The sequence below is a fragment of the Oncorhynchus kisutch genome, linkage group LG3 (genome assembly GCF_002021735.2).
Source record: "Oncorhynchus kisutch isolate 150728-3 linkage group LG3, Okis_V2, whole genome shotgun sequence".
Lineage (NCBI taxonomy): Eukaryota > Metazoa > Chordata > Actinopteri > Salmoniformes > Salmonidae > Oncorhynchus > Oncorhynchus kisutch.
In genome coordinates, this window is record NC_034176.2 from 45,241,791 (window position 1) to 45,261,034 (window position 19,244).

The 19,244-nt window shown below is 40.9% G+C and overlaps 1 protein-coding gene across 1 annotated transcript; it reads left to right on the top strand.

The window, feature by feature from the left end:
* The first annotated feature begins 169 nt into the window (after positions 1 to 169).
* Positions 170 to 19,120, top strand: LOC109883705 (heat shock protein beta-8-like). Its single transcript, XM_020475741.2, has 3 exons — positions 170 to 917; positions 6,309 to 6,372; positions 17,928 to 19,120. Exons 1-3 carry the CDS (start codon positions 521 to 523, stop codon positions 18,091 to 18,093), a joined length of 627 nt encoding a protein of 208 aa, XP_020331330.1. The 5' UTR covers positions 170 to 520; the 3' UTR covers positions 18,094 to 19,120.
* The last annotated feature ends 124 nt before the right edge of the window (positions 19,121 to 19,244 follow it).

A 19,244-nucleotide genomic window follows, 5' to 3' on the forward strand; every position in this document is an offset into this window, starting at 1 on the left:
TCCCCCTCAGGCACGCTTGAAGCCATGCGTTATTTTCTATTAAAAAGATGAGTCACCGGGGAGCGATCATTTCAACAGACAAGAATTTGTTGGACTAGTAACACAACAGCTAATGGCTAAACTTGGACGGAGAGGGAGGGTCTTCTGTGGTCAACTGTTGCATCGCGACCGGTTGCGCCCAGAGGCACTACTGTGCACATTCACCGCCAGGGAGAAGCCATATAAAACGGTTGACCAATCGGTATAATGTCAGTTCAACTCATAGAGGGTATTAAACATCTAGGATACTAACTGGAGTGGTAGTTATAAATCAATGTCCTTGGGTTGAAACCGTTCTTTTTGATGATCCAATCCGTAACTGTCATGAGCCCAACACGGGAAATTATCAAATTAACAACTTTTTCTCTCTCATAGACTACTAAATATTTATACAATTCGTAGTGTCAGCTTGGGGAGAGTAAACTTGGAAAGGGTAAACATTTCTTCTTACTTTTCTTCTTTGGGACAACGACCGGTAAACATGGCAGAAGGAGACTTCTACACTCTTGGAAGTAGGCAGAGGGTCCCCCGAGATCCGTTCAGAGAGAGTCCGTCAATCGCCTCCCGATTTATGGACGATGACTTTGGGATGTCCCCTTTCCCCGAAGACTTGTCAATGGACTGGCCCGGCTGGGCTCGGCCTAGCCGGCTCAGCACGCGGCTTTCCGCACCGTTTACTGGCACTCTGCGCACTGGGTTTCAGCCAACGCGCGCATCGACTGGGAAGACGCCGGTGTATTGCACGAGATACAGCGAGTCCCCCCGCAGCTCTCCGACCCAAACACCGGGAGAGCCCTGGAAAGTGTGTGTGAACGTCCACAGCTTTAACCCAGAGGAACTTAATGTCAAAACCAAAGATGGGTTTGTAGAAGTGTCAGGTGAGGAAATCTTCGAAACCTTACAAAAGTTACTAATATCGCCTTTATAAATCGAAACTAATCCAACTAAATCCAATCCAGAATTGCTTGGAGGATAAATAAGAAACACTAACAATATTATTTTCGTTTTAAATTGTACCCAGCTAGCACATTTAGTTCCTTGGAAATTGTGGAAATATGTGTTTTTGGTTTCACATTGGTTGTGGGAAAGAAGCCATACTTTCCTGTTCTACGGTTCTGAGAACGTTTTACTCTGGTTCCTTGAAAGTTTTCCTGGGAGGGTTTATTAACACTCTGAGAACAGAAATTATAGGTTATTTGGAGGTTTTTTAATAACTTAGTAAAATAAATCCACTCAATAACACCGCTAGCTTATTTTGTGTAAACTTTTGTGAACTCCTAGCAGAGATAGGACACATGGAAATTAATGCAAATACATTTATTTTTTATTGTGACACCAGTACCTTCTGTTCTCTATGCATGGGTTGCGGTCCAAACAGTTAAAACACACACTCGTGCACTTACACTTACTTGCCTTATGCCCTTGGGGGAATCCCCGTTGTCATCTTGGTGGGCGGTCCAAATGACTAGCCAAGCAAGAGTAGTTTGCAGCGTAAGCCACTCAGGCCTTGTTTTTAGTCGGCTTTGCGAATGTACAATTATGTTCACTCCGGGGATGAAACTCCCCATAATTACATTTGTGACGATTGTACATCTGCTAAGAAAAGTCGGCAAAAACTTAAAAAATACATCAATGGAGAAGTCAACATACACGTGTAAGTAAAAACGAATGCAAATAATTTAGAAATTGTGCTACTAATGCACACGATGGCACAAAAACGTCTCATATGTCTCTTAATGTATGTTAAAATGTTTTTTATTTGGTTATCTTTTGGAAATTGTAGAAATAAATAATTTTACTTCTTCAGAAGTTCCAGCAAGGCAGGCTAACGTAAGTTAGCCAATTCATGTGCTAGCTATCATACAGTAGGTGTATATTAATAACTATATATTTAATAAGTAGACATGAACTCATAATTGACTGTAGCGCATATAAAGCACCTACAAGCTACCGGTGGCTGAAAACACAATCATCGCAGGATGAATGAGTGACGAATTTCCGGCCAAGGGTGGTCAATTTAAAAATCATTCCTTCCTCCCTTGCCCTGCAAGTGTATACTTGTCAGACGTCATGAAACGTCATCAGAAGTGTCCACTTAATTTGAGGGCTGAGGGGATAGGGTGTGTTTTTGAAGTGTTTGGACCTCACCCACGGAGTTAGTCCACTGTGCCACCGGATAGAGCTAGCATGCCATGTTTTTTTTATGCATACAATGTTATTTTTTTGTCTATTCAAACAGACTCCATTTCAAAGGAAACAAGCACTCATTAAGATCAGGTGTGGCTAATTAGTGGGTGCGGCCAACACACCTGAGCACACTTAACAAGATAGAGGAGACAGTTTTGTTGATGAGTTTTGTTGATGCTGAACTGAATGTATAGGTTTTTAAATAATATTTTTTAGAACGTTCTCTGAACGCTACCAACATTTTCTTCTGGTTTTTATGGAACATTTTCTTCACATTTTGAGAACTTAATGTATGTTTTTACATTTCTGAAATTCCCACAGAAGAACATTGTTTCTTAACGTTCTCGGAACAATTTGAGAACATTACTTTAAATGGAACAATGAGGAAACCTGTAGGAAAAGTTATGCTGAAGTACTGAAATTCACACAGAAGAATGTTGTTTCTTAACGTTCTCTGAACTATTTGAGAACATTCCCAATGTCAAACCAGTTGGAAAACATTCCAAGAACATTGCCCACATTTAAATACAATGTAACCATGTTTGAAGTTTTATGAAACGTTCTGTTAAACTATTGAAATACAGTACCAAGAAAATAAAACATTTTTGTCAAGTTCCTTAAATGTGCTAAGAATGTTCCAAAGCCAAGCAATTATCCTGCACCATTCTCAGAAAGTTGTGGGAAGGTTGCATGCAAAATTACCATAGGAAAACCATGCTTTCACCAACTCTTATAAACATATGATTATCAGAATGTTGTGTTCTAGCTGGGTAAAGTACCACAATAGATAAAGTAACACAATAGACATTATTGACAAAATAGTTATATTCATATTTTAAATATTTACATAAGTTATTCACATAGCCAGCTCATATCAGCCCATATCTTGGGATGTTATGATATCCTGCTCTACAGTATGGGCAGTAGGACCCATGACTTGCAGATTGCTAGACCAGTTCATCAAGGCTCGGCACCTGTTTAGATTCCTTCAAAATCACTCACCAATGCGCCAGATATAGATTTAAGTGAGGAAGGCCCATGACAACAGTATCTGTCCACAAGAAGATAAGCAACACACTACTGTTAGTGTTTAACACTGGAGAGAGAATGTTCTGGAACTATTACTCTGCCTGGTGATAGCTGACTAGACCCTTCAGTATTTATTAAATCATAAGCTTGTTGTACTACCATGTCCTGATTCTAGGAACCAAAAACATGAAACAGCTAGGTTCTGGAAGTATTATTCAATTTCAACATCCCTTCAGTATTTAGCCAATTCATATACCAGTAATGTTTGAGTTTGTTGTGTTACCATGCCCTTAACTGATTTACAGTTATTTTTGAACCTAATAATTTTAAGGGCTATATTAACCTCCTGTCCAGGGCATCCATATAATCGTTGAGTTTGTTATGTATAACCAGGTCCTGATTGTATAGACAAATAAGTGTAAACAATATTACAAGCTCTCCATGGCTTCTTTAGAGAGTAGACTAAATATTTAGGGAACAACTGAATAATGCCAGGGATAACCAAGCACCTAGGCAAGGTCTGAGGGAATTAGAGGCTAGTGTAGGCTACAGAGAGAAGATACTAGGCCCTATACAAGCTTTTTATAAACACATTGTTGGTATGCCAGTTGGGTCATTTAGTCAGCTAGCTGCCTATCTCCGTGGCTCTGCCTCAGTGACCTCGTTCTAAAAGTCTGCCTGTGTGGGCGTGTCACAAGCATGTTCAAGCCGGGGTTGACGTGGCCTCTCCGGGCTTCCTCTCATGTCACAGTTTGTACAAAGCAAAAGTTAACCTAACATTGGCTGAACAAGGTTTTGCCTCATCATAGTTTCTAGGCTTTCCAAAGCAGTGTGTCCTTGAGGCTGCAGAAAAAACTATGTTTAATAAATGGGTGTAGCCTACTGTATATTTGCAATTAAGGTCTGAGTGTGTCACCAGGGCAGTTTGGAATGTGACATCTGTACCACAAGGGACTGAGAGACTGAGAGAAAGCCTGTGGTTGTGTTTGTATTCTCTCCAGACCAGAGCTCACACTGCAGGGGTATAGCGTTGCACATAGCTGGGCAGGACCGAGCAGAGGGGTGGAGGGTAGCGGCTGCTACACTGACATTTAGCATGTAGAGCAGCTGCACAGACAGAAGTCATAAACAGACCTTTATTAAGATGAAGCCTTCATTCTGGGGCTTTCCAGATCTATCTCTTTATCTCACTCTCTCTGTTTGTCAGGAATATATGTGTTTGGGTTGGTGAGGTCATACTTTGAGAAGAAGCAGGGTTAAGATGGGAGGAGATGGAATGGTGTCTTTCGTCATAATTTCTGTGAATATATGACCCACCCTTACACCAGGGACACGACTAAGTATGTACTCTGTGTTTACATCAGTCCACAATCCTGGGAATTAGATAATGACACTGCTATAAATATCTTAGCAGAAGTTGTCTATTATGTCATAAAAACTATACGGATAATATGTTTTAAAAGCTTTGACAGGGCATATATATACAGTTGAAGTCAGAAGTTTACATACACCGTAGCCAAATAAATATAAACTCAGTTTTTCACAATTCCTGACATTTAATCCTAGTAAAAATCCCCTGTCTTAGGTCAGTTAGGATCACCACTTTATTTTAAGAATGTGAAATGTTAGAATAATAGTTGAGAGAATGATTTATTTCAGCTTGTATTTATTTCATCACATTCCCAGTGGTATTTGGTAGCATTGCCTTTAAATTGTTTAACTTGGGTCAGACGTTTGTGGGTAGCCTTCCACAAGCTTCCCACAATAAGTTGGGGGAATTTTGGCCCATTCCTCCTGACAGAGCAGGTGTAACTGAGTCAGGTTTGTAGGCACAAGCTTTTTCAGTTCTACCTACAAATCTTAAATAGGATTGAGGTCAGGGCTTTGTGATGTCCACTCTAGTACCTTGATTTTGTTGTCCTTAAGCCATTTTGCACAACTTTGGAAGTATGCTTGGTGTCATTGTCCATTTGGAAGACCCATTTTCCACCAAGCTTTAACTTCCTGACTGATGTCTTGAGATGGTGCTTCAATGTATCCACATAATTTTGCTGCCTCATGATGCCATCTATTTTGTGAAGTGCACCAGTCCCTCCTGCAGCAAAGCACCCCCACAACATGATGCTGCCACCCCCGTGCTTCACGTTTGGGATGGTGTTCTTCTTGGGATGGTGTTTTCTCCAAACGATGGTCATTATGGCCAAACAGTTCTATTTTTGTTTCATCAGACCAGAGGACATTTCTCCAAAAAGTACGATCTTTGTCCCCATGTGCAGTTGCATACCGTAGTCTGGCTTTTTTATGGTGGTTTTGGAGCAGTGGCTTCTAGGAGACAGAACGTGTCTCCTTCCTGAGCGGTATGACGGCTACGTGGTCCCATGGCGTTTAGACCTGCGTACTGTTGTTTGTACAGATGAACGTGGTACCTTCAGGCGTTTGGAAATTGCTCCCAAGGATGAACCAGACTTGTGGAGGTCTACAATTTTTCTTGGACTTGGCTGATTTCTTTTGATTTTCCCATGATGTCAAGCAAAGAGGCACTGAGTTTGAAGGTATGCCTTGAAATACATCCACAGGTACACCTCCAATTGACTGAAATGATGTCAATTAGCCTATCAGAAGCTTCTAAAACCATGACATTTTTTTCTGGAATTTTTCAAGCTGTTTAAAAGCATAGTCAACTTAGTGTATGTAAACTTCTCACCCACTGGAATTGTGATACAGTGAAATAAACTGCCTTTAAACAATTGTTGGAAAAATGACCTGTCTCATGCACAAAGTAGATGTCCTAACCGACTTGCCAAAACTGTAGTTTGTTGACATGAAATTTGTGGAGTGTATGTAGACTTACGACTTCAACTGTATATATATGAAGTGATGTTTAGTCTATTAGTCTGTTTTCTGTGTCTAGTAACAGAGATAGTTTCAGGGTCTTATCTTCCTCCTTGACCTGATACTGGCCAAGCAACAGAGGTTACACCAATTGACAATGTATTATTGTTTAGGGTTATTGAACTCTGCTCATTGGATTTCATGTTGTTTCTTTTCCACAGGAAAACATGAAGAGAAGCAAGAGGAAGGAGGTATAGTGACAAAGAATTTCACAAAGAAGATACAGTAAGTATTCATAGCCACATGCAACAATGATAACAACAGCAACAACAGCCAATAAACACATACTCCCTTAGGATTACTTTGCGTAGCGTCCATATCTCACAGGTAATCAAACATTTCAAACACATCATATGATCCCATTTCAAAGTTGTCACTCGTTCCTCAATGAGCAAAACAACAACCTTTAGCCTCCCCACAGGGAATCTATCAGATATTTCAAACATCTATTTTGATACGATCCAATATAACCAAATAACACAACTGATAAAGGAACACCTTACTGCACAATGGGGACTGTGACGAGACACAGCCATTTTATATATCTTGTATGGTCATTTGCACTGCATTATGTATTAGACCTAGACATTGTGTGTATGAACTGATATGTAGGCTATGTGTGACATTTTAAATGTATGTAGTTCAGTCCTTGACCAATGATGTTCTGTACTATGTATTGTGTCATATTTCATGTGGACCCCAGGAAAAGTAACTGCTGCTTTTGTAGGGATCCTAATAAATAGGATTAGTTAGTCAGGATTAGTTACTGTCTCCCCAAAGGTAATCCATCAGACATTTCAAACATCTACTGTCATATGATCTCATATCAAAATGCCAGCTAAATGGCCCAGTAACCCAAGGCAGCTAGGGGACAGAAGTTTCCATACGGCCATGCCCCTGTTAATTAGGACTATGGAACATCAAACAGTGGTGCTAATCACATGTATGGGAGCACTGGCTACCTATCAAATGGTACCCTTTCCCTACATACTGCACTACTTTTGACCAGACCCCTATGTGCCCTGGTCAAAAGTAGGGAATATGGTGCCATTTGGGATACAGTCACTGTCTTACAGGCACGGTGGTGGTGACGTCACTTCAATGTTATTAATTTACTCTTGGCTAATTAGTAGGCAGCTAGTCGGCACCGGCACCAGCACTACTCTCTCTCTTCATATCACCAAGCCTTGTAATTGTAATCACACACACACACACACACACACACACACACACACACACACACACACACACACACACACACACACACACACACACACACACACACACACACACACACACACACACATTCACACACATCGTTCTCCAGCTAAGAGAAACCCAAAGCAAGAGACAGACTGAGAAATAGAATAGTGGGTATATAAATAACTGTCCTCAATACAGAAATCCTCTGGCTGTAGAGTACAGTAGGCTACCCTCAGTGGAGAGAGAGAGGAGACATTCCTGTATTGCCTAACTAACATAATCTATTGTTATTAGTGAAAAAGACAAGGGGCTTGAGTCAGTCTGTAGCGCTGAAGATCCGCGATTGTAATTTCCAGGTAATTTCCGATTGAGCCAACATATGCAGCATTTACCATGAATGCAATCTCCGCAAACGCGGAAACACTGCCATTTAATTTATTTTGCGCTATACTGCGGATCTTCAGCTCTACGGATTAAATCAAGCCCTAGAGCTTGTTATTCCTTTCAGAATATACAATTCTGCTGTGTGTTGGAGCCCAGCCAAGCCCAGCCCCGCCCCTCCCATAATTCTTTATAAAACACAGCTGCTTGTGCCTTTATTTCTTAATTAACTTATTGTGGTCTTATTAGCATAGGATCTTAGAGAGAGGAGTGCATACAAATCATTAACTATTTAGGATTTTTCTCTGACTCTTCTGTGGTAAAGGTATAGTGCATCAACAAGGTTAACTACTTATGTTATTCCAACCTGGGGTAGGCATAGTAAATGAAAATCCGGGATACTTAAATGAGTATGATATGTTATGTTTGGAATTGTATTATTCATTTGTGGGTGTCCATCATTAGTTTCGTATGATATGTTACGAATTATAATTCATAAGATATGTTACGAATTATAATTTGTATGATATGTTATGAATTGCAACGTCTATACAATATGTTACAAGTTTGCAATATGTATGATATGTTATGAATTCCAATTTGTTGTGGCTAACGTTAGCTGGGTGGCTAAAGTTAACGTTAGCTAGGTGGCTAACAGTAGCTAGGCTAGGCGTTAGGGTTAAGGTTAAGGACTAGGAGTTAGGTTAAAGGGTTAGGGGAGGATTTTGCTAATATTCTAAGTAGTTGCAAAGTAGCAAATTATCTAAAATGCTAAAGTTGTCCGTGATGAGATTCGAACACGCATTATTTGGGTTTCTAGACATTTGCATTATACACCTACCCATCCACCCCGACCAACCACCCTACTTTAGTTGTTGCCTTAAGTAACCTTCTGTCTTATTTATCCATACCAAACATAACATATCATACTCATTTGAGTGTTCCAGATTTTTGTTTACTATGTTATGTCTAGTCTTTGAGACCAGGCTGGCTATTGTCATAACTCTCCTGTGAAGATCTGAAGGATCAGGTTACAGTCGGTCCGCTCTACAGTGCCCTCTCTCTCCCCAGAGGGGGCCGCTTTATGGCGGTCGTAAAATACACTGCTTCTGGGCTCTGTAGTATCGAGATTGGAATGTGACTGTGGATCACAGAGAGACACTTGGACATCAAAAAGTTGAAAAATGGGGTGGTCCGTGGACACTTAATGAACAGTCATGTCGAGTTTGTTTCATTTGGTGACCTCATGAAGGACAGGAGACACACAGTACTGCTTCTTTGTTTGTATACACTTCTCAATTATGGGGTTTGCATCTGTCGTTGTATAAAATAAATTATTAAGCATAAGAATACTTTTGGAAAGATAACAATGTGATCTTAGTCTTCTAAATGAGAATTGTTTTTCATAGTAACTTATGATCAGTCAGTGGCCACGCCCCCATGAGCACAGACATTACACGGTGTCATGGAATGGCCCCTTTTCTACTCCTGTATAAAGCCACCAGTGGCAAAATTTACATTAGACCAGAAAACATGGAAGCTGTAAGGGTTTTCCTGTGGTGAAGGAGAAGCGGACCAAAATGCAGCGTGGTGGTTATTCATGTTCTTTAATAAAGGAACTAGACATGAAATAACTAACAAAGCAATAAATGTGCAAAAACCTAAACAGTCCTATCTGGTGCAAACACAGAGACAGGAACAATCACCCACAAACACACAGTGAAACCCAGGCTACCTAAGTATGATTCTCAATCAGCGACAACTAATGACACCTGCCTCTGATTGAGAACCATACTAGGCCGAAACATAGAAATCCCCAAATCATAGAAAATCAAACATAGACTGCCCACCCAACTCACGCCCTGACCATACTAAATAAATACAAAACAAAGGAAATAAAGGTCAGAATGTGACAGAAGCTGTTGATGTTGAAATGGTTGGCAACTCTACCAAAGGACAAGACCAGAGAACGTGGAGATCATTCCCACGTTGAAATGGCTAAGAAGCCTACAAACTAAAGAATTAATATTCAGGCTGCAGCTGTTTAAGTACTTTAGTCTGGTAAACGCAACCGGTCGAACGACCGAATGGCACTGTGACGTATCCATTATAACAAGCTACAACTACGAAAGACTTTGATCTCTGGGGGAACGCAACCAGAGAGTCTCTGATTAACTACACTGCTCAAAAAAATAAAGGGAACACTTAAACAATACAATGTAACTCCAAGTCAATCACACTTCTGTGAAATCAAACTGTCCACTTAGGAAGCAACACTGATTGACAATAAATTTCACATGCTGTTGTGCAAATGGAATAGACAACAGGTGGAAATTATAGGCATTTAGCAAGTCACTTTTGAATGCTGGCGGTGCTTTCACTCTAGTGGTAGCATGAGACGGAGTCTACAACCCACATAAGTGGCTCAGGTAGTGCAGCTCATCCAGGATGGCACATCAATGCGAGATGTGGCAAGAAGGTTTGCTGTGTCTGTCAGCGTAGTGTCCAGAGCATGGAGGAGCTACCAGGAGACAGGCCAGTACATCAGGAGACGTGGAGGAGGCCGTAGGAGGGCAACAACCCAGCAGCAGGACCGCTACCTCCGCCTTTGTGCAAGGAGGAGCATTGCCAGAGCCCTGTGTCTGCTCAAACTGTCAGAAACCGACTCCATGAGAGTCGTATGAGGGCCCGACGTCCACAGGTGGGGGTTGTGCTCACAGCCCAACACCGTGCAGGACGTTTGGCATTTGCCAGAGAACACCAAGATTGGCAAATTCGCCACTGGCACCCTGTGCTCTTCACGGAGAATGTTCTGCTGCCTGCAACATCCTCCAGCATGACCGGTTTGGCGGTGGGTCAGTCATGGTGTGGGGTGGCATTTCTTTGGGGGGCCGCACAGCGCTCCATGTGCTCACCAGAGGTAGCCTGACTGCCATTAGGTACCGAGATGAGATCCTCAGACCCCTTGTGAGACCATATGCTGGTGCGGTTGGCCCTGGGTTCCTCCTAATGCAAGACAATGCTAGACCTCATGTGGCTGGAGTGTGTCAGCAGTTCCTGCAAGAGGAAGGCATTGATGCTATGGACTGGCCCGCCCGTTCCTCAGACCTGAATCCAATTGAGCACATCTGGGACATCATGTCTTGCACCACAGACTGTCCAGGAGTTGGCGGATGCTTTAGTCCAGGTCTGGGAGGAGATCCCTCAGGAGACCATCCGCCACCTCATCAGGAGCATGCCCAGGCTTGTAGGGAGGTCATACAGGCACGTGGAGGCCACACACACTACTGAGTCTCATTTTGACTTGTTTTAAGGACAAATTAATTTTTGATAAGTTTGGTTTCTATTGATAATTTTTGTGTGATTTTGTTGTCAGCACATTCAACTATGTAAAGAAAAAAGTATTTAATAATAATATTTCATTCATTCAGATCTAGGATGTGTTATTTTAGTGTTTCCTTTATTTTTTTGAGCATTGTATTATCCAGCAGACGGACCAGGAATAACAGAGAAGGACAACAAAGGCATAAACTCATAAATATGTAAATTGCAATTTCTTTTTGAATGAGCGGCTGTTCATGTTCAAAGTATTAGCATTTCCAGTGTAGTTATCAAGTCTGAATTTCCCGCTCTTGAGCTGTACCCACCCCTTTCCTTTGTCTACCAAGCTGTCATATTGGTTTCGTCCACTAGGGACTTTTCTGTGTGTCATGTTAGTAACCAATGTACTGTGTGTGTGTTTATGTAATTCTGTGATTGATTAGTTATTTAGTAAATAAAAAATTAAGCCAATTTGTATATCACTGATTCATGATTTATGATGCTAGGGTTCGTGCAGATATCCATGGGTTTGTCACATTCAGGAATGAGACTGATGAGGTAATAATACATTAATAGAAGACTGTAATCGATAAGACAATCAATTATCTGTAGAGTTATATTCGGGAAATTGTAACTCTATAAACAACATTTTCCATAGGTGCCCCGACTTCCTGGTTAATTATCATTCCATGATTCGTTTAATCACAGAATAATTACACAATGAGAATTGATTTGATAATATAACAGTCTACAGATTTAATGACAGCAAATGCTACGACACTATTCTAAAAAAACAACTACTCAATGTCTCTCTGTGTATCTCTCTGGAATGTAATTCCTATGTGTTTTTCTGTGAAGGTCTCTCTCTGTGCTAGCTATTTGGTTTGTTATTCAGGGCTGTGGGTGGATTGTCATTGTCACTTTACCTCCTGTCTCTCTCTTCCCGCAAGCCCTGTTTCACTGCCTCTCCCCCAAAAAAAGCATATTGGACAGTTTCGGGCAGCCATACAGAATCAATGGGAGAGATAAAAAGCTATGTAGCCAGAGGTGTATAAAATCCCCAGCCGGACAGACACGATTATGCAGTCGGGTGTGTCACGTAATAAGCCGGCTGAGTGATTTGAATTTGTCAGAGAGACTTGCTGCATTTGGCTCCCTAAAAACAGGGGACTGTGAATTGGAGCCTTGAAGCCTGGGATGATTTATTATGGGGTCTTCATTAATTTCCAACGTTCCACACATGAGTATGTATGTCTAGTGGTATCTCTTTCCCCTTGATATGCCACTCTTTACCCTTGCTCTCTGGCTTCCTCAGACTCGGACAGGCAATTGTCAGTTATGTGTAAAGACGGTAGGAGAGACTGTAGAGGGGTTATCATAATGAAATGGAGGCTGGACTCTAGGTTTGAGTCAGAGTCCCTGCCCTTTAAAAAGAAAACACGTCAAATTTGCAGTTCCCACATCCAATTTGCCGTTTCACACGTCCAATTTGCAGTTTCACATGTGAAATCACATTTTCACACGTGAAATAGCTGTTTTCACATGTTAAGCTTAAATTTCACACAGGAAACCATATTTTCACATGTATTACATTTAGAGTTTACATGTTACCACCACCCTCACATGTGAGGAGAATAATGTGTTTTCACATGTGAAATATGCAGTTTTAAGTGTTAAAAACATTGTGAAAATCGGGTATGCAGATTCACATGTGGGGTTGAAATCATGTTATTCTCCTCACATGTGAAAAGATGGTGTTAACATGTTGCAGTAGCAATGTTTCCACCGGGGATTTAGGGTGACCACATCTAAAAAGCCCAAATGCTGTACAAAGGATTTTTTTTTTACGATAACACGATTAAATAAACCACCTCCCTCTTTCCTGCAATTCTCCCTATCTTCGGTTATGTTACGCTGGCCTTTGCTTTCTCTGCCTTTTTTCCAATTGCAAGTTTTGGCACATTCATTTCAACAACATATCACCCTGCATCTCACTGCTGTTTTGCCTCTGAAGCTACAGTAATCAGGGTCAGTCCCAGGCAGTCTCTGGATGGGAGCTGGAAGTGGTGAAATATAAACATATGAAAAAGAATGTCACATGTGGGGAAACATTTTTTTCACAAAGGAAAAACGTGAAAAATGTACGTGAAACTTCGCACGTGTCCCAAAACCACGTGTCTGACTCGTAAATCTTTTAACAACAACAAATGATTAAATAATTAATTTGTTTCACGTGAATTCAGTCCTATGTAGAATTTTTTAAAATTGTGTTGTTTACATTGGATAAAAGTAGAAACCATAGAAAATGGTACATACACTACAGTTGAGTTACAATGGGAAAGCAATTCTGCTTTGAAAGTTGATCAACTTGTCACCCCACTTTTGAGAAAATGGCCCTTGAAGCTTTTTGGTACACCTACTGGAGAGTTCCTCTTTGTCTACACCCATTCAGCATCCTTCACACCCTCTTTAGCCTAAAACCCCAACCCATCTCTTTAAAGATTCACATGTGAGGCGATGTGCTAAACAGAGTGAGTAGTGTAGTAAACAACCAACGTTTTTAAGACAAAAAATTGTAAAAGTAGTAGCCTAGAATAAGGAAAGATTCCAGGTAAAAATATATATGGCCTATATCCTAATCTGACTGCGGTGCAGGTCATGTTGTTCTTCACATTACCGTCTCTGGTAAACACACACTCAAATAAAATAAAATACAGAATACAGAAGGTGTAAATGGTACAGCGAAATGGATACTTGCATATTTGCATAGTAGCGATATCAAAAACAGAAAGTCTCCAGATAATTATTAGATGACGCTTACCCAGACACATTGTCTAAATTGATGGGTCATGTAAAAGAAATGCTATAATCATCCCCCAGGCAGCTAAGTGGATGGGTTGTCTAGACATGTACACATGTTCATGAAATACAATAGATGGCTGTAATCACCCCCAACACACCTGGCTGACTTGATGGGTCTTGTAATCATTTGGTGAAGTGGAGTCTTTTTGTTCAGCTAAACAATGAACTGGCATAATCTCAACTCATATTAAACTGATTGTCATAGTGGTAGTATAAATATGCAGGTAGCTAAAGCTAACCAACTATGTCCAATGCTAGCTAGCTAGCTAACATTAGGCTAATACAAGCAATGCATATAGTTTTCTGATTCTAATAATATTACTACACAGATCATACACGTAACTTTAACTAGCGAGCCAGCAAGCTATCGTTCACTAGCTAGCGAACAGTACTTTAACTTGCTGAATATTACTTTCTGACTAAATTAGAAACTTATAATATATGAAAATGTAGCTAGACTCTTACATGGATGAACGGTTTACGGCAGACTGGAACAATTTAACTCCGTCTGTAGCTACATCTTGTGTAAGGGATTTCCTCCTCTTCTTCCGAAGAGGAGAGGCGAAAAGGATCAGAGGACCAATATGCGGTGTGGTAAGTGTCCATGGTTCTTTTAATAAGAAATAGTACACATGAACAACTGAATACAAAAACAATAAACATGGAATGAACGAAACCCAAAACAGTGTGAAACACAGACACGGAATCAAACACCCACAAACACACAGTGAAACCCAGGCTACCTAAGTATGATTCTCAATCAGAGACAACTAATGACACCTGCCTCTGATTGAGAACCATACTAGGCCGAAACATAGAAATCCCCAAATCATAGAAAAACAAACATAGACTGCCCACCCCAACTCACACCCTGACCATACTAAATCATGACAAAACAAAGGAAATAAAGGTCAGAACGTGACATCTTGTTTGGCCAGTATTGTGTCAAGTCACTCCGGTTCACACTGACCGTGGCATGTGCAGAAAGTAGCCCATCACAACTCTTTCCAACTGATCTGTCGATAGCGCCTGCTAAATTCAGGGCATCAATGTTGTTGAGTAAAGTAGCAAAACGTTTGTAATTGTTGATGGCTAATGTTATGTCTTTCAAAAAAGCCGTGCAGCTCACGTTATAGACAGAAGCGTGCTACATGGCAGACCAACGCATTTCTGGCCAATATATATATATATTTTTAAATATGTTCAAATGCCTCTCCTCTGGAGTAGTAACGTGCAACATACATACGCCTAGCTTCCTTAAAGGGTCACATATGTGTGTTCACATGTGTCTGAAAACCATGTTTTTTTCATATGTGATTTTTTTCATGTGTTTCTTTTGTACGTAGCATAGGAACACTTGGCAGCTCATATAGAAACTCCAGCGACGGACAGAGAGCCTTATATGGCCAAGCTGCTTCACAAAGTCCAGAGACCAGTCTGTCTGGGGTCCGTCTTTCATTCTCTCTCTCTCTCTCTCTCTCTCATTAAAATCAAGTCTAAGAAGCGGTAGATATGTTCTGTGACCTATTTCTATGCTTCCCTTTCTCAAGTTTAGTTTAGTTTTCTTTTACATTCAGTTTTGTACACCAGCTTTAAACAGCTAAAATGCAATATTTTTGGCTATAGAAATTATATTTCACAGCTATTTAGATGGTACAATGATTCTCTACGCTATAATTGTTTGTTTTTTCACATAAACTGACATTTGGCGCACTATTAGAATTTTAGCAACCAGGAAATGGCGGAGCAATTTCTGCATCTTTACTGTTTCGTACACTCAATGTATTTAAAATAAGAAAGAGAATGTATGTTTAGATCATGCTTATGAAGTATTATATAACATGTGCTACTACAGTGTCATAAACCAGATTAGACCAGATAAAACTCAGCAAAGGTTAATCCCATGCTGACATTTATTAGGAATTGATAGCAGAGAACACAAGACCTCTAACTTTACCCAGAGCCATATGCTTCTGTCTGGGCAATATACTCCAAGGATATATCCTATCTAGCAACCAAGGTAATCTTTAAATCTCTGTTTGTTTATCTCATATTGGTCCAAACATATTAGTGTTTTGTCCAAAATGGCACCCTATTTCCTATAAAGTGCACTACTTCTGACCAGAGCCCTATGGGCCGTGAATAGGATGCAATTTCAAAAGCAATCTCTTGTCTGTTTATCTCATATTGGTCCAATCATACCAGGCCTCCTCTCTCCATCCTTCTCGCTTGGCCCTCTACTATTTTCTATTTTTACCAATGACCTGCCACTGGCATTAAACAAAGCCTGTGTGTCCATGTATGCTAATGATTCAACCCTCTACACGTCAGCAACCACAGCTAGTGAAATCACTGCAACCCTAGAATGGTTAGCCGATAATAAACTGGTACTGAACTTCTCTAAAACTGAGAGCATTGTATTTGGTACAAATCATTCCCTAAGCTCTAGACCTCAGCTGAATCTGGTAATGAATGGTGTGGCTGTTGAGCAAGTTGAGGAGACTGCAGTCCTTGGTTTTACCTTAGATTGTAAACTGTCATTGTCAAAATACATGGATTCAATGTTTGTAAAGATGGTGGAGGTCTGTCCATGATAAGAGATGCTCTGCTTTTTTGACACGACACTCAACAAAGCAATTCCAGCAGGTTCTAGTTGTATCTTATCTTGATTATTGTGCTGTCATATGGCCAAGTGCTACAAATAACCTAGATACGCTGTAGCTGGCCCAGAACTGAGTGGCACGTTTTGCTCTTCATTGTAATCAGAGGGCTAATATCAATAATAATGCATTCCACGCTCTCTTGGCTAAGAGTTGAGGAAAGACTGACTGCATCACTTCTTCTTTTTATAAGAAACATTTGTGTTGGAAATTCCAAATCGTTTGCATAGTCAACTTACACACAGCACTGACACACACACTTACCCCACCAGACATGCCACCAGGGGTCTTTTCACAGTCCCCAGTTCCAGAACAAATTCAAGGAAATGTACAGTATTATACAGAGCCATGATTGCATGGAACTGCCTTCCATCTCATGTATGTACTGACATGTGTAACTGATAGATGGCAAACCTACATGCACACTACATGTTAATGTTTTTAAATGTATGTACATTTTTTAAGTATTTTGTGTGTAATGTATTTTCCATTATTTGTCGGAGCCCAATAAGACTAGCTGTCGCCATTGGCGTCGGCTAATGGGGATTGTAATAAAATAAAATAAAATCCTCCAGAATCCTCATAAACATTTTGACAGGCGGTAATGATATCTCACTCTCTCGCTAAACAATTTTTCTCTGTCTGTCACTCTGTCCCTGTCTCTTTCTCTCTCCCTCTTTCCCTCTCTCTCAAAACACATTTATGAGGAAGCCATTTATGCTAATTTAGTCATAAACTAGTTCAAAAACCAAGGGGGAAGAGGGAGAGGTAAATTGGTTGTTACCTGTCTGTCTGGCTGTTGAGATGAGCTGATTAGAAAAGTATGCAAATGGACATTTCAGGTGATAATAAACTTTGCATCAGACAGCCATTTTTAATCATTGGAATCAGCCCTCATTTCTCAATCCTGCACCTGGAGCGAGTATGTCTCTTTTTTCTCCTTCTTCTTTTTTTTTCTCCCTCACGGCGCTGCGATGATGACGGCAGCCAGAACATTTTAATGAAAACCTGAAAAATGAGCGTTGGTCAAAGAAAGAAAAAAATGCTTTCAACATTAATTTAATCTGGAGCCAAGGTGTTAAATCCTCTGTTTATAACTGGAGGCTGTTATAGGTATCGACTAGATGTCAATCAAATCCATTTGTTAGCACCAAACAGTAGTTGCAGTACTGCTGAGGTAATTCAGAAAAGGTTGCAAAGTTTTTAAAACCTCCGAGCACAGTTGTGTACACAATGTTTTGCCTTCCTTTCCACACCTCTTCTCTCTGTCTTTGTAGTTACCAACTTTTTCAAGACCCTCAAGCTTAAAGTTGTATGTACAAGTCTCTCAAATGTTCTTTCTCTCCCTCTCAGGATTCCAATCGACGTGGACCCTCTGACGGTCTTCGCCTCCTTGTCGCCAGAGGGTGTGTTGATCATCGAGGCACGGCAGAGCCCTCCCTACTACCTCTTCAGTAACGAAGGTCCTCAGGGAGAGATGGAAGAGGCCAGCCAGAGCCAGGAGGCCACCATGGTCTAGGGTGAAGCCCAGGACCGAGCTCTCTCGCCTGGGGAGACACAGGCTCACCCCGGGCCCCCTCTGGACATAATAGAGCATCCAGCAGAGTAGAGAAAGGGCTAACACAGGTTCAAAGCCATCGAGACCTTCTGCGTTATGTTGTTGGGGTGGGTCCGAAATGGCACCCTATTCACTATTAAGTAGTGCACTGAATATGGTCCCAAAGAAGCACTCTGATTTTCTTTTTGAGTGTTAAGTAATCACTCAATCACTCCCCTAAAATATATAATAATAACATGGTGTTTGTGTATCTCTTGGCAGCGAAGGCTATTTGGATCTGTCACAGATTTAATTAAAAGTCACAAACTAAATCAATACTAATCTCTCACAGTGGAGTTGCTATGTACAGTATGCATCCAGTCCTAGATGCAACACTGAACCGACTCCAGATCCTAAACTGAGCAGCCTAGAAGCCAGCTGGGGCCCATTCTGCCTGGATCATCCTGTGATGTCTTGGTTTTCTATCCGTATCCCATTTGTGATGAAAACGTCACTTGACAGAATGCTTCATATACACCATATTATGTTAAATGTGTAATTGAAAGAAGCACATTCAAATGGATCATCAAATAAAGTCATCCCATATGGCTTCATTTCTGAGTGGGAAGACTTAATGAAAGGGATATTCCCATCATTATAGTGTGTAACCTACTGTACGTGTGTGTTGAAACCGTATTCTACCCTAATTGCAGGCCTACTGTCTGTAAATACATTGCACTTAACAGTACGTGCCAACCCATAGACACATCTATTTGAGAGCCATGATTACCCTACCTAGAGGTCTTACAAACGGATGTTCGCTGCATTTTTCTATTTGTGCATGTAATGATGACGCTGTGCTCGTTCTTGGTGCAAAGGGAATGCATTTTTGCTAGACATCTCCACTCCCTCCCCCCTCTCCATCCTCTGCCCTCCCTCATCACCTTCTCTCCTCCTTTCCCTCATGTCTTTGTATTTGTTTATGCAATAAAACCTCCCATCAATCCCAGCGTGTGTTCACTACTGTGTGTTTTGTTCTGTCTGCCATGTACAGTATGGGCCAGAATCCAAGATGTCTGCACAACAACAGTAATTGGGTAACAGCTTGGTGTAAGTGTGCATCTCAAATGGTA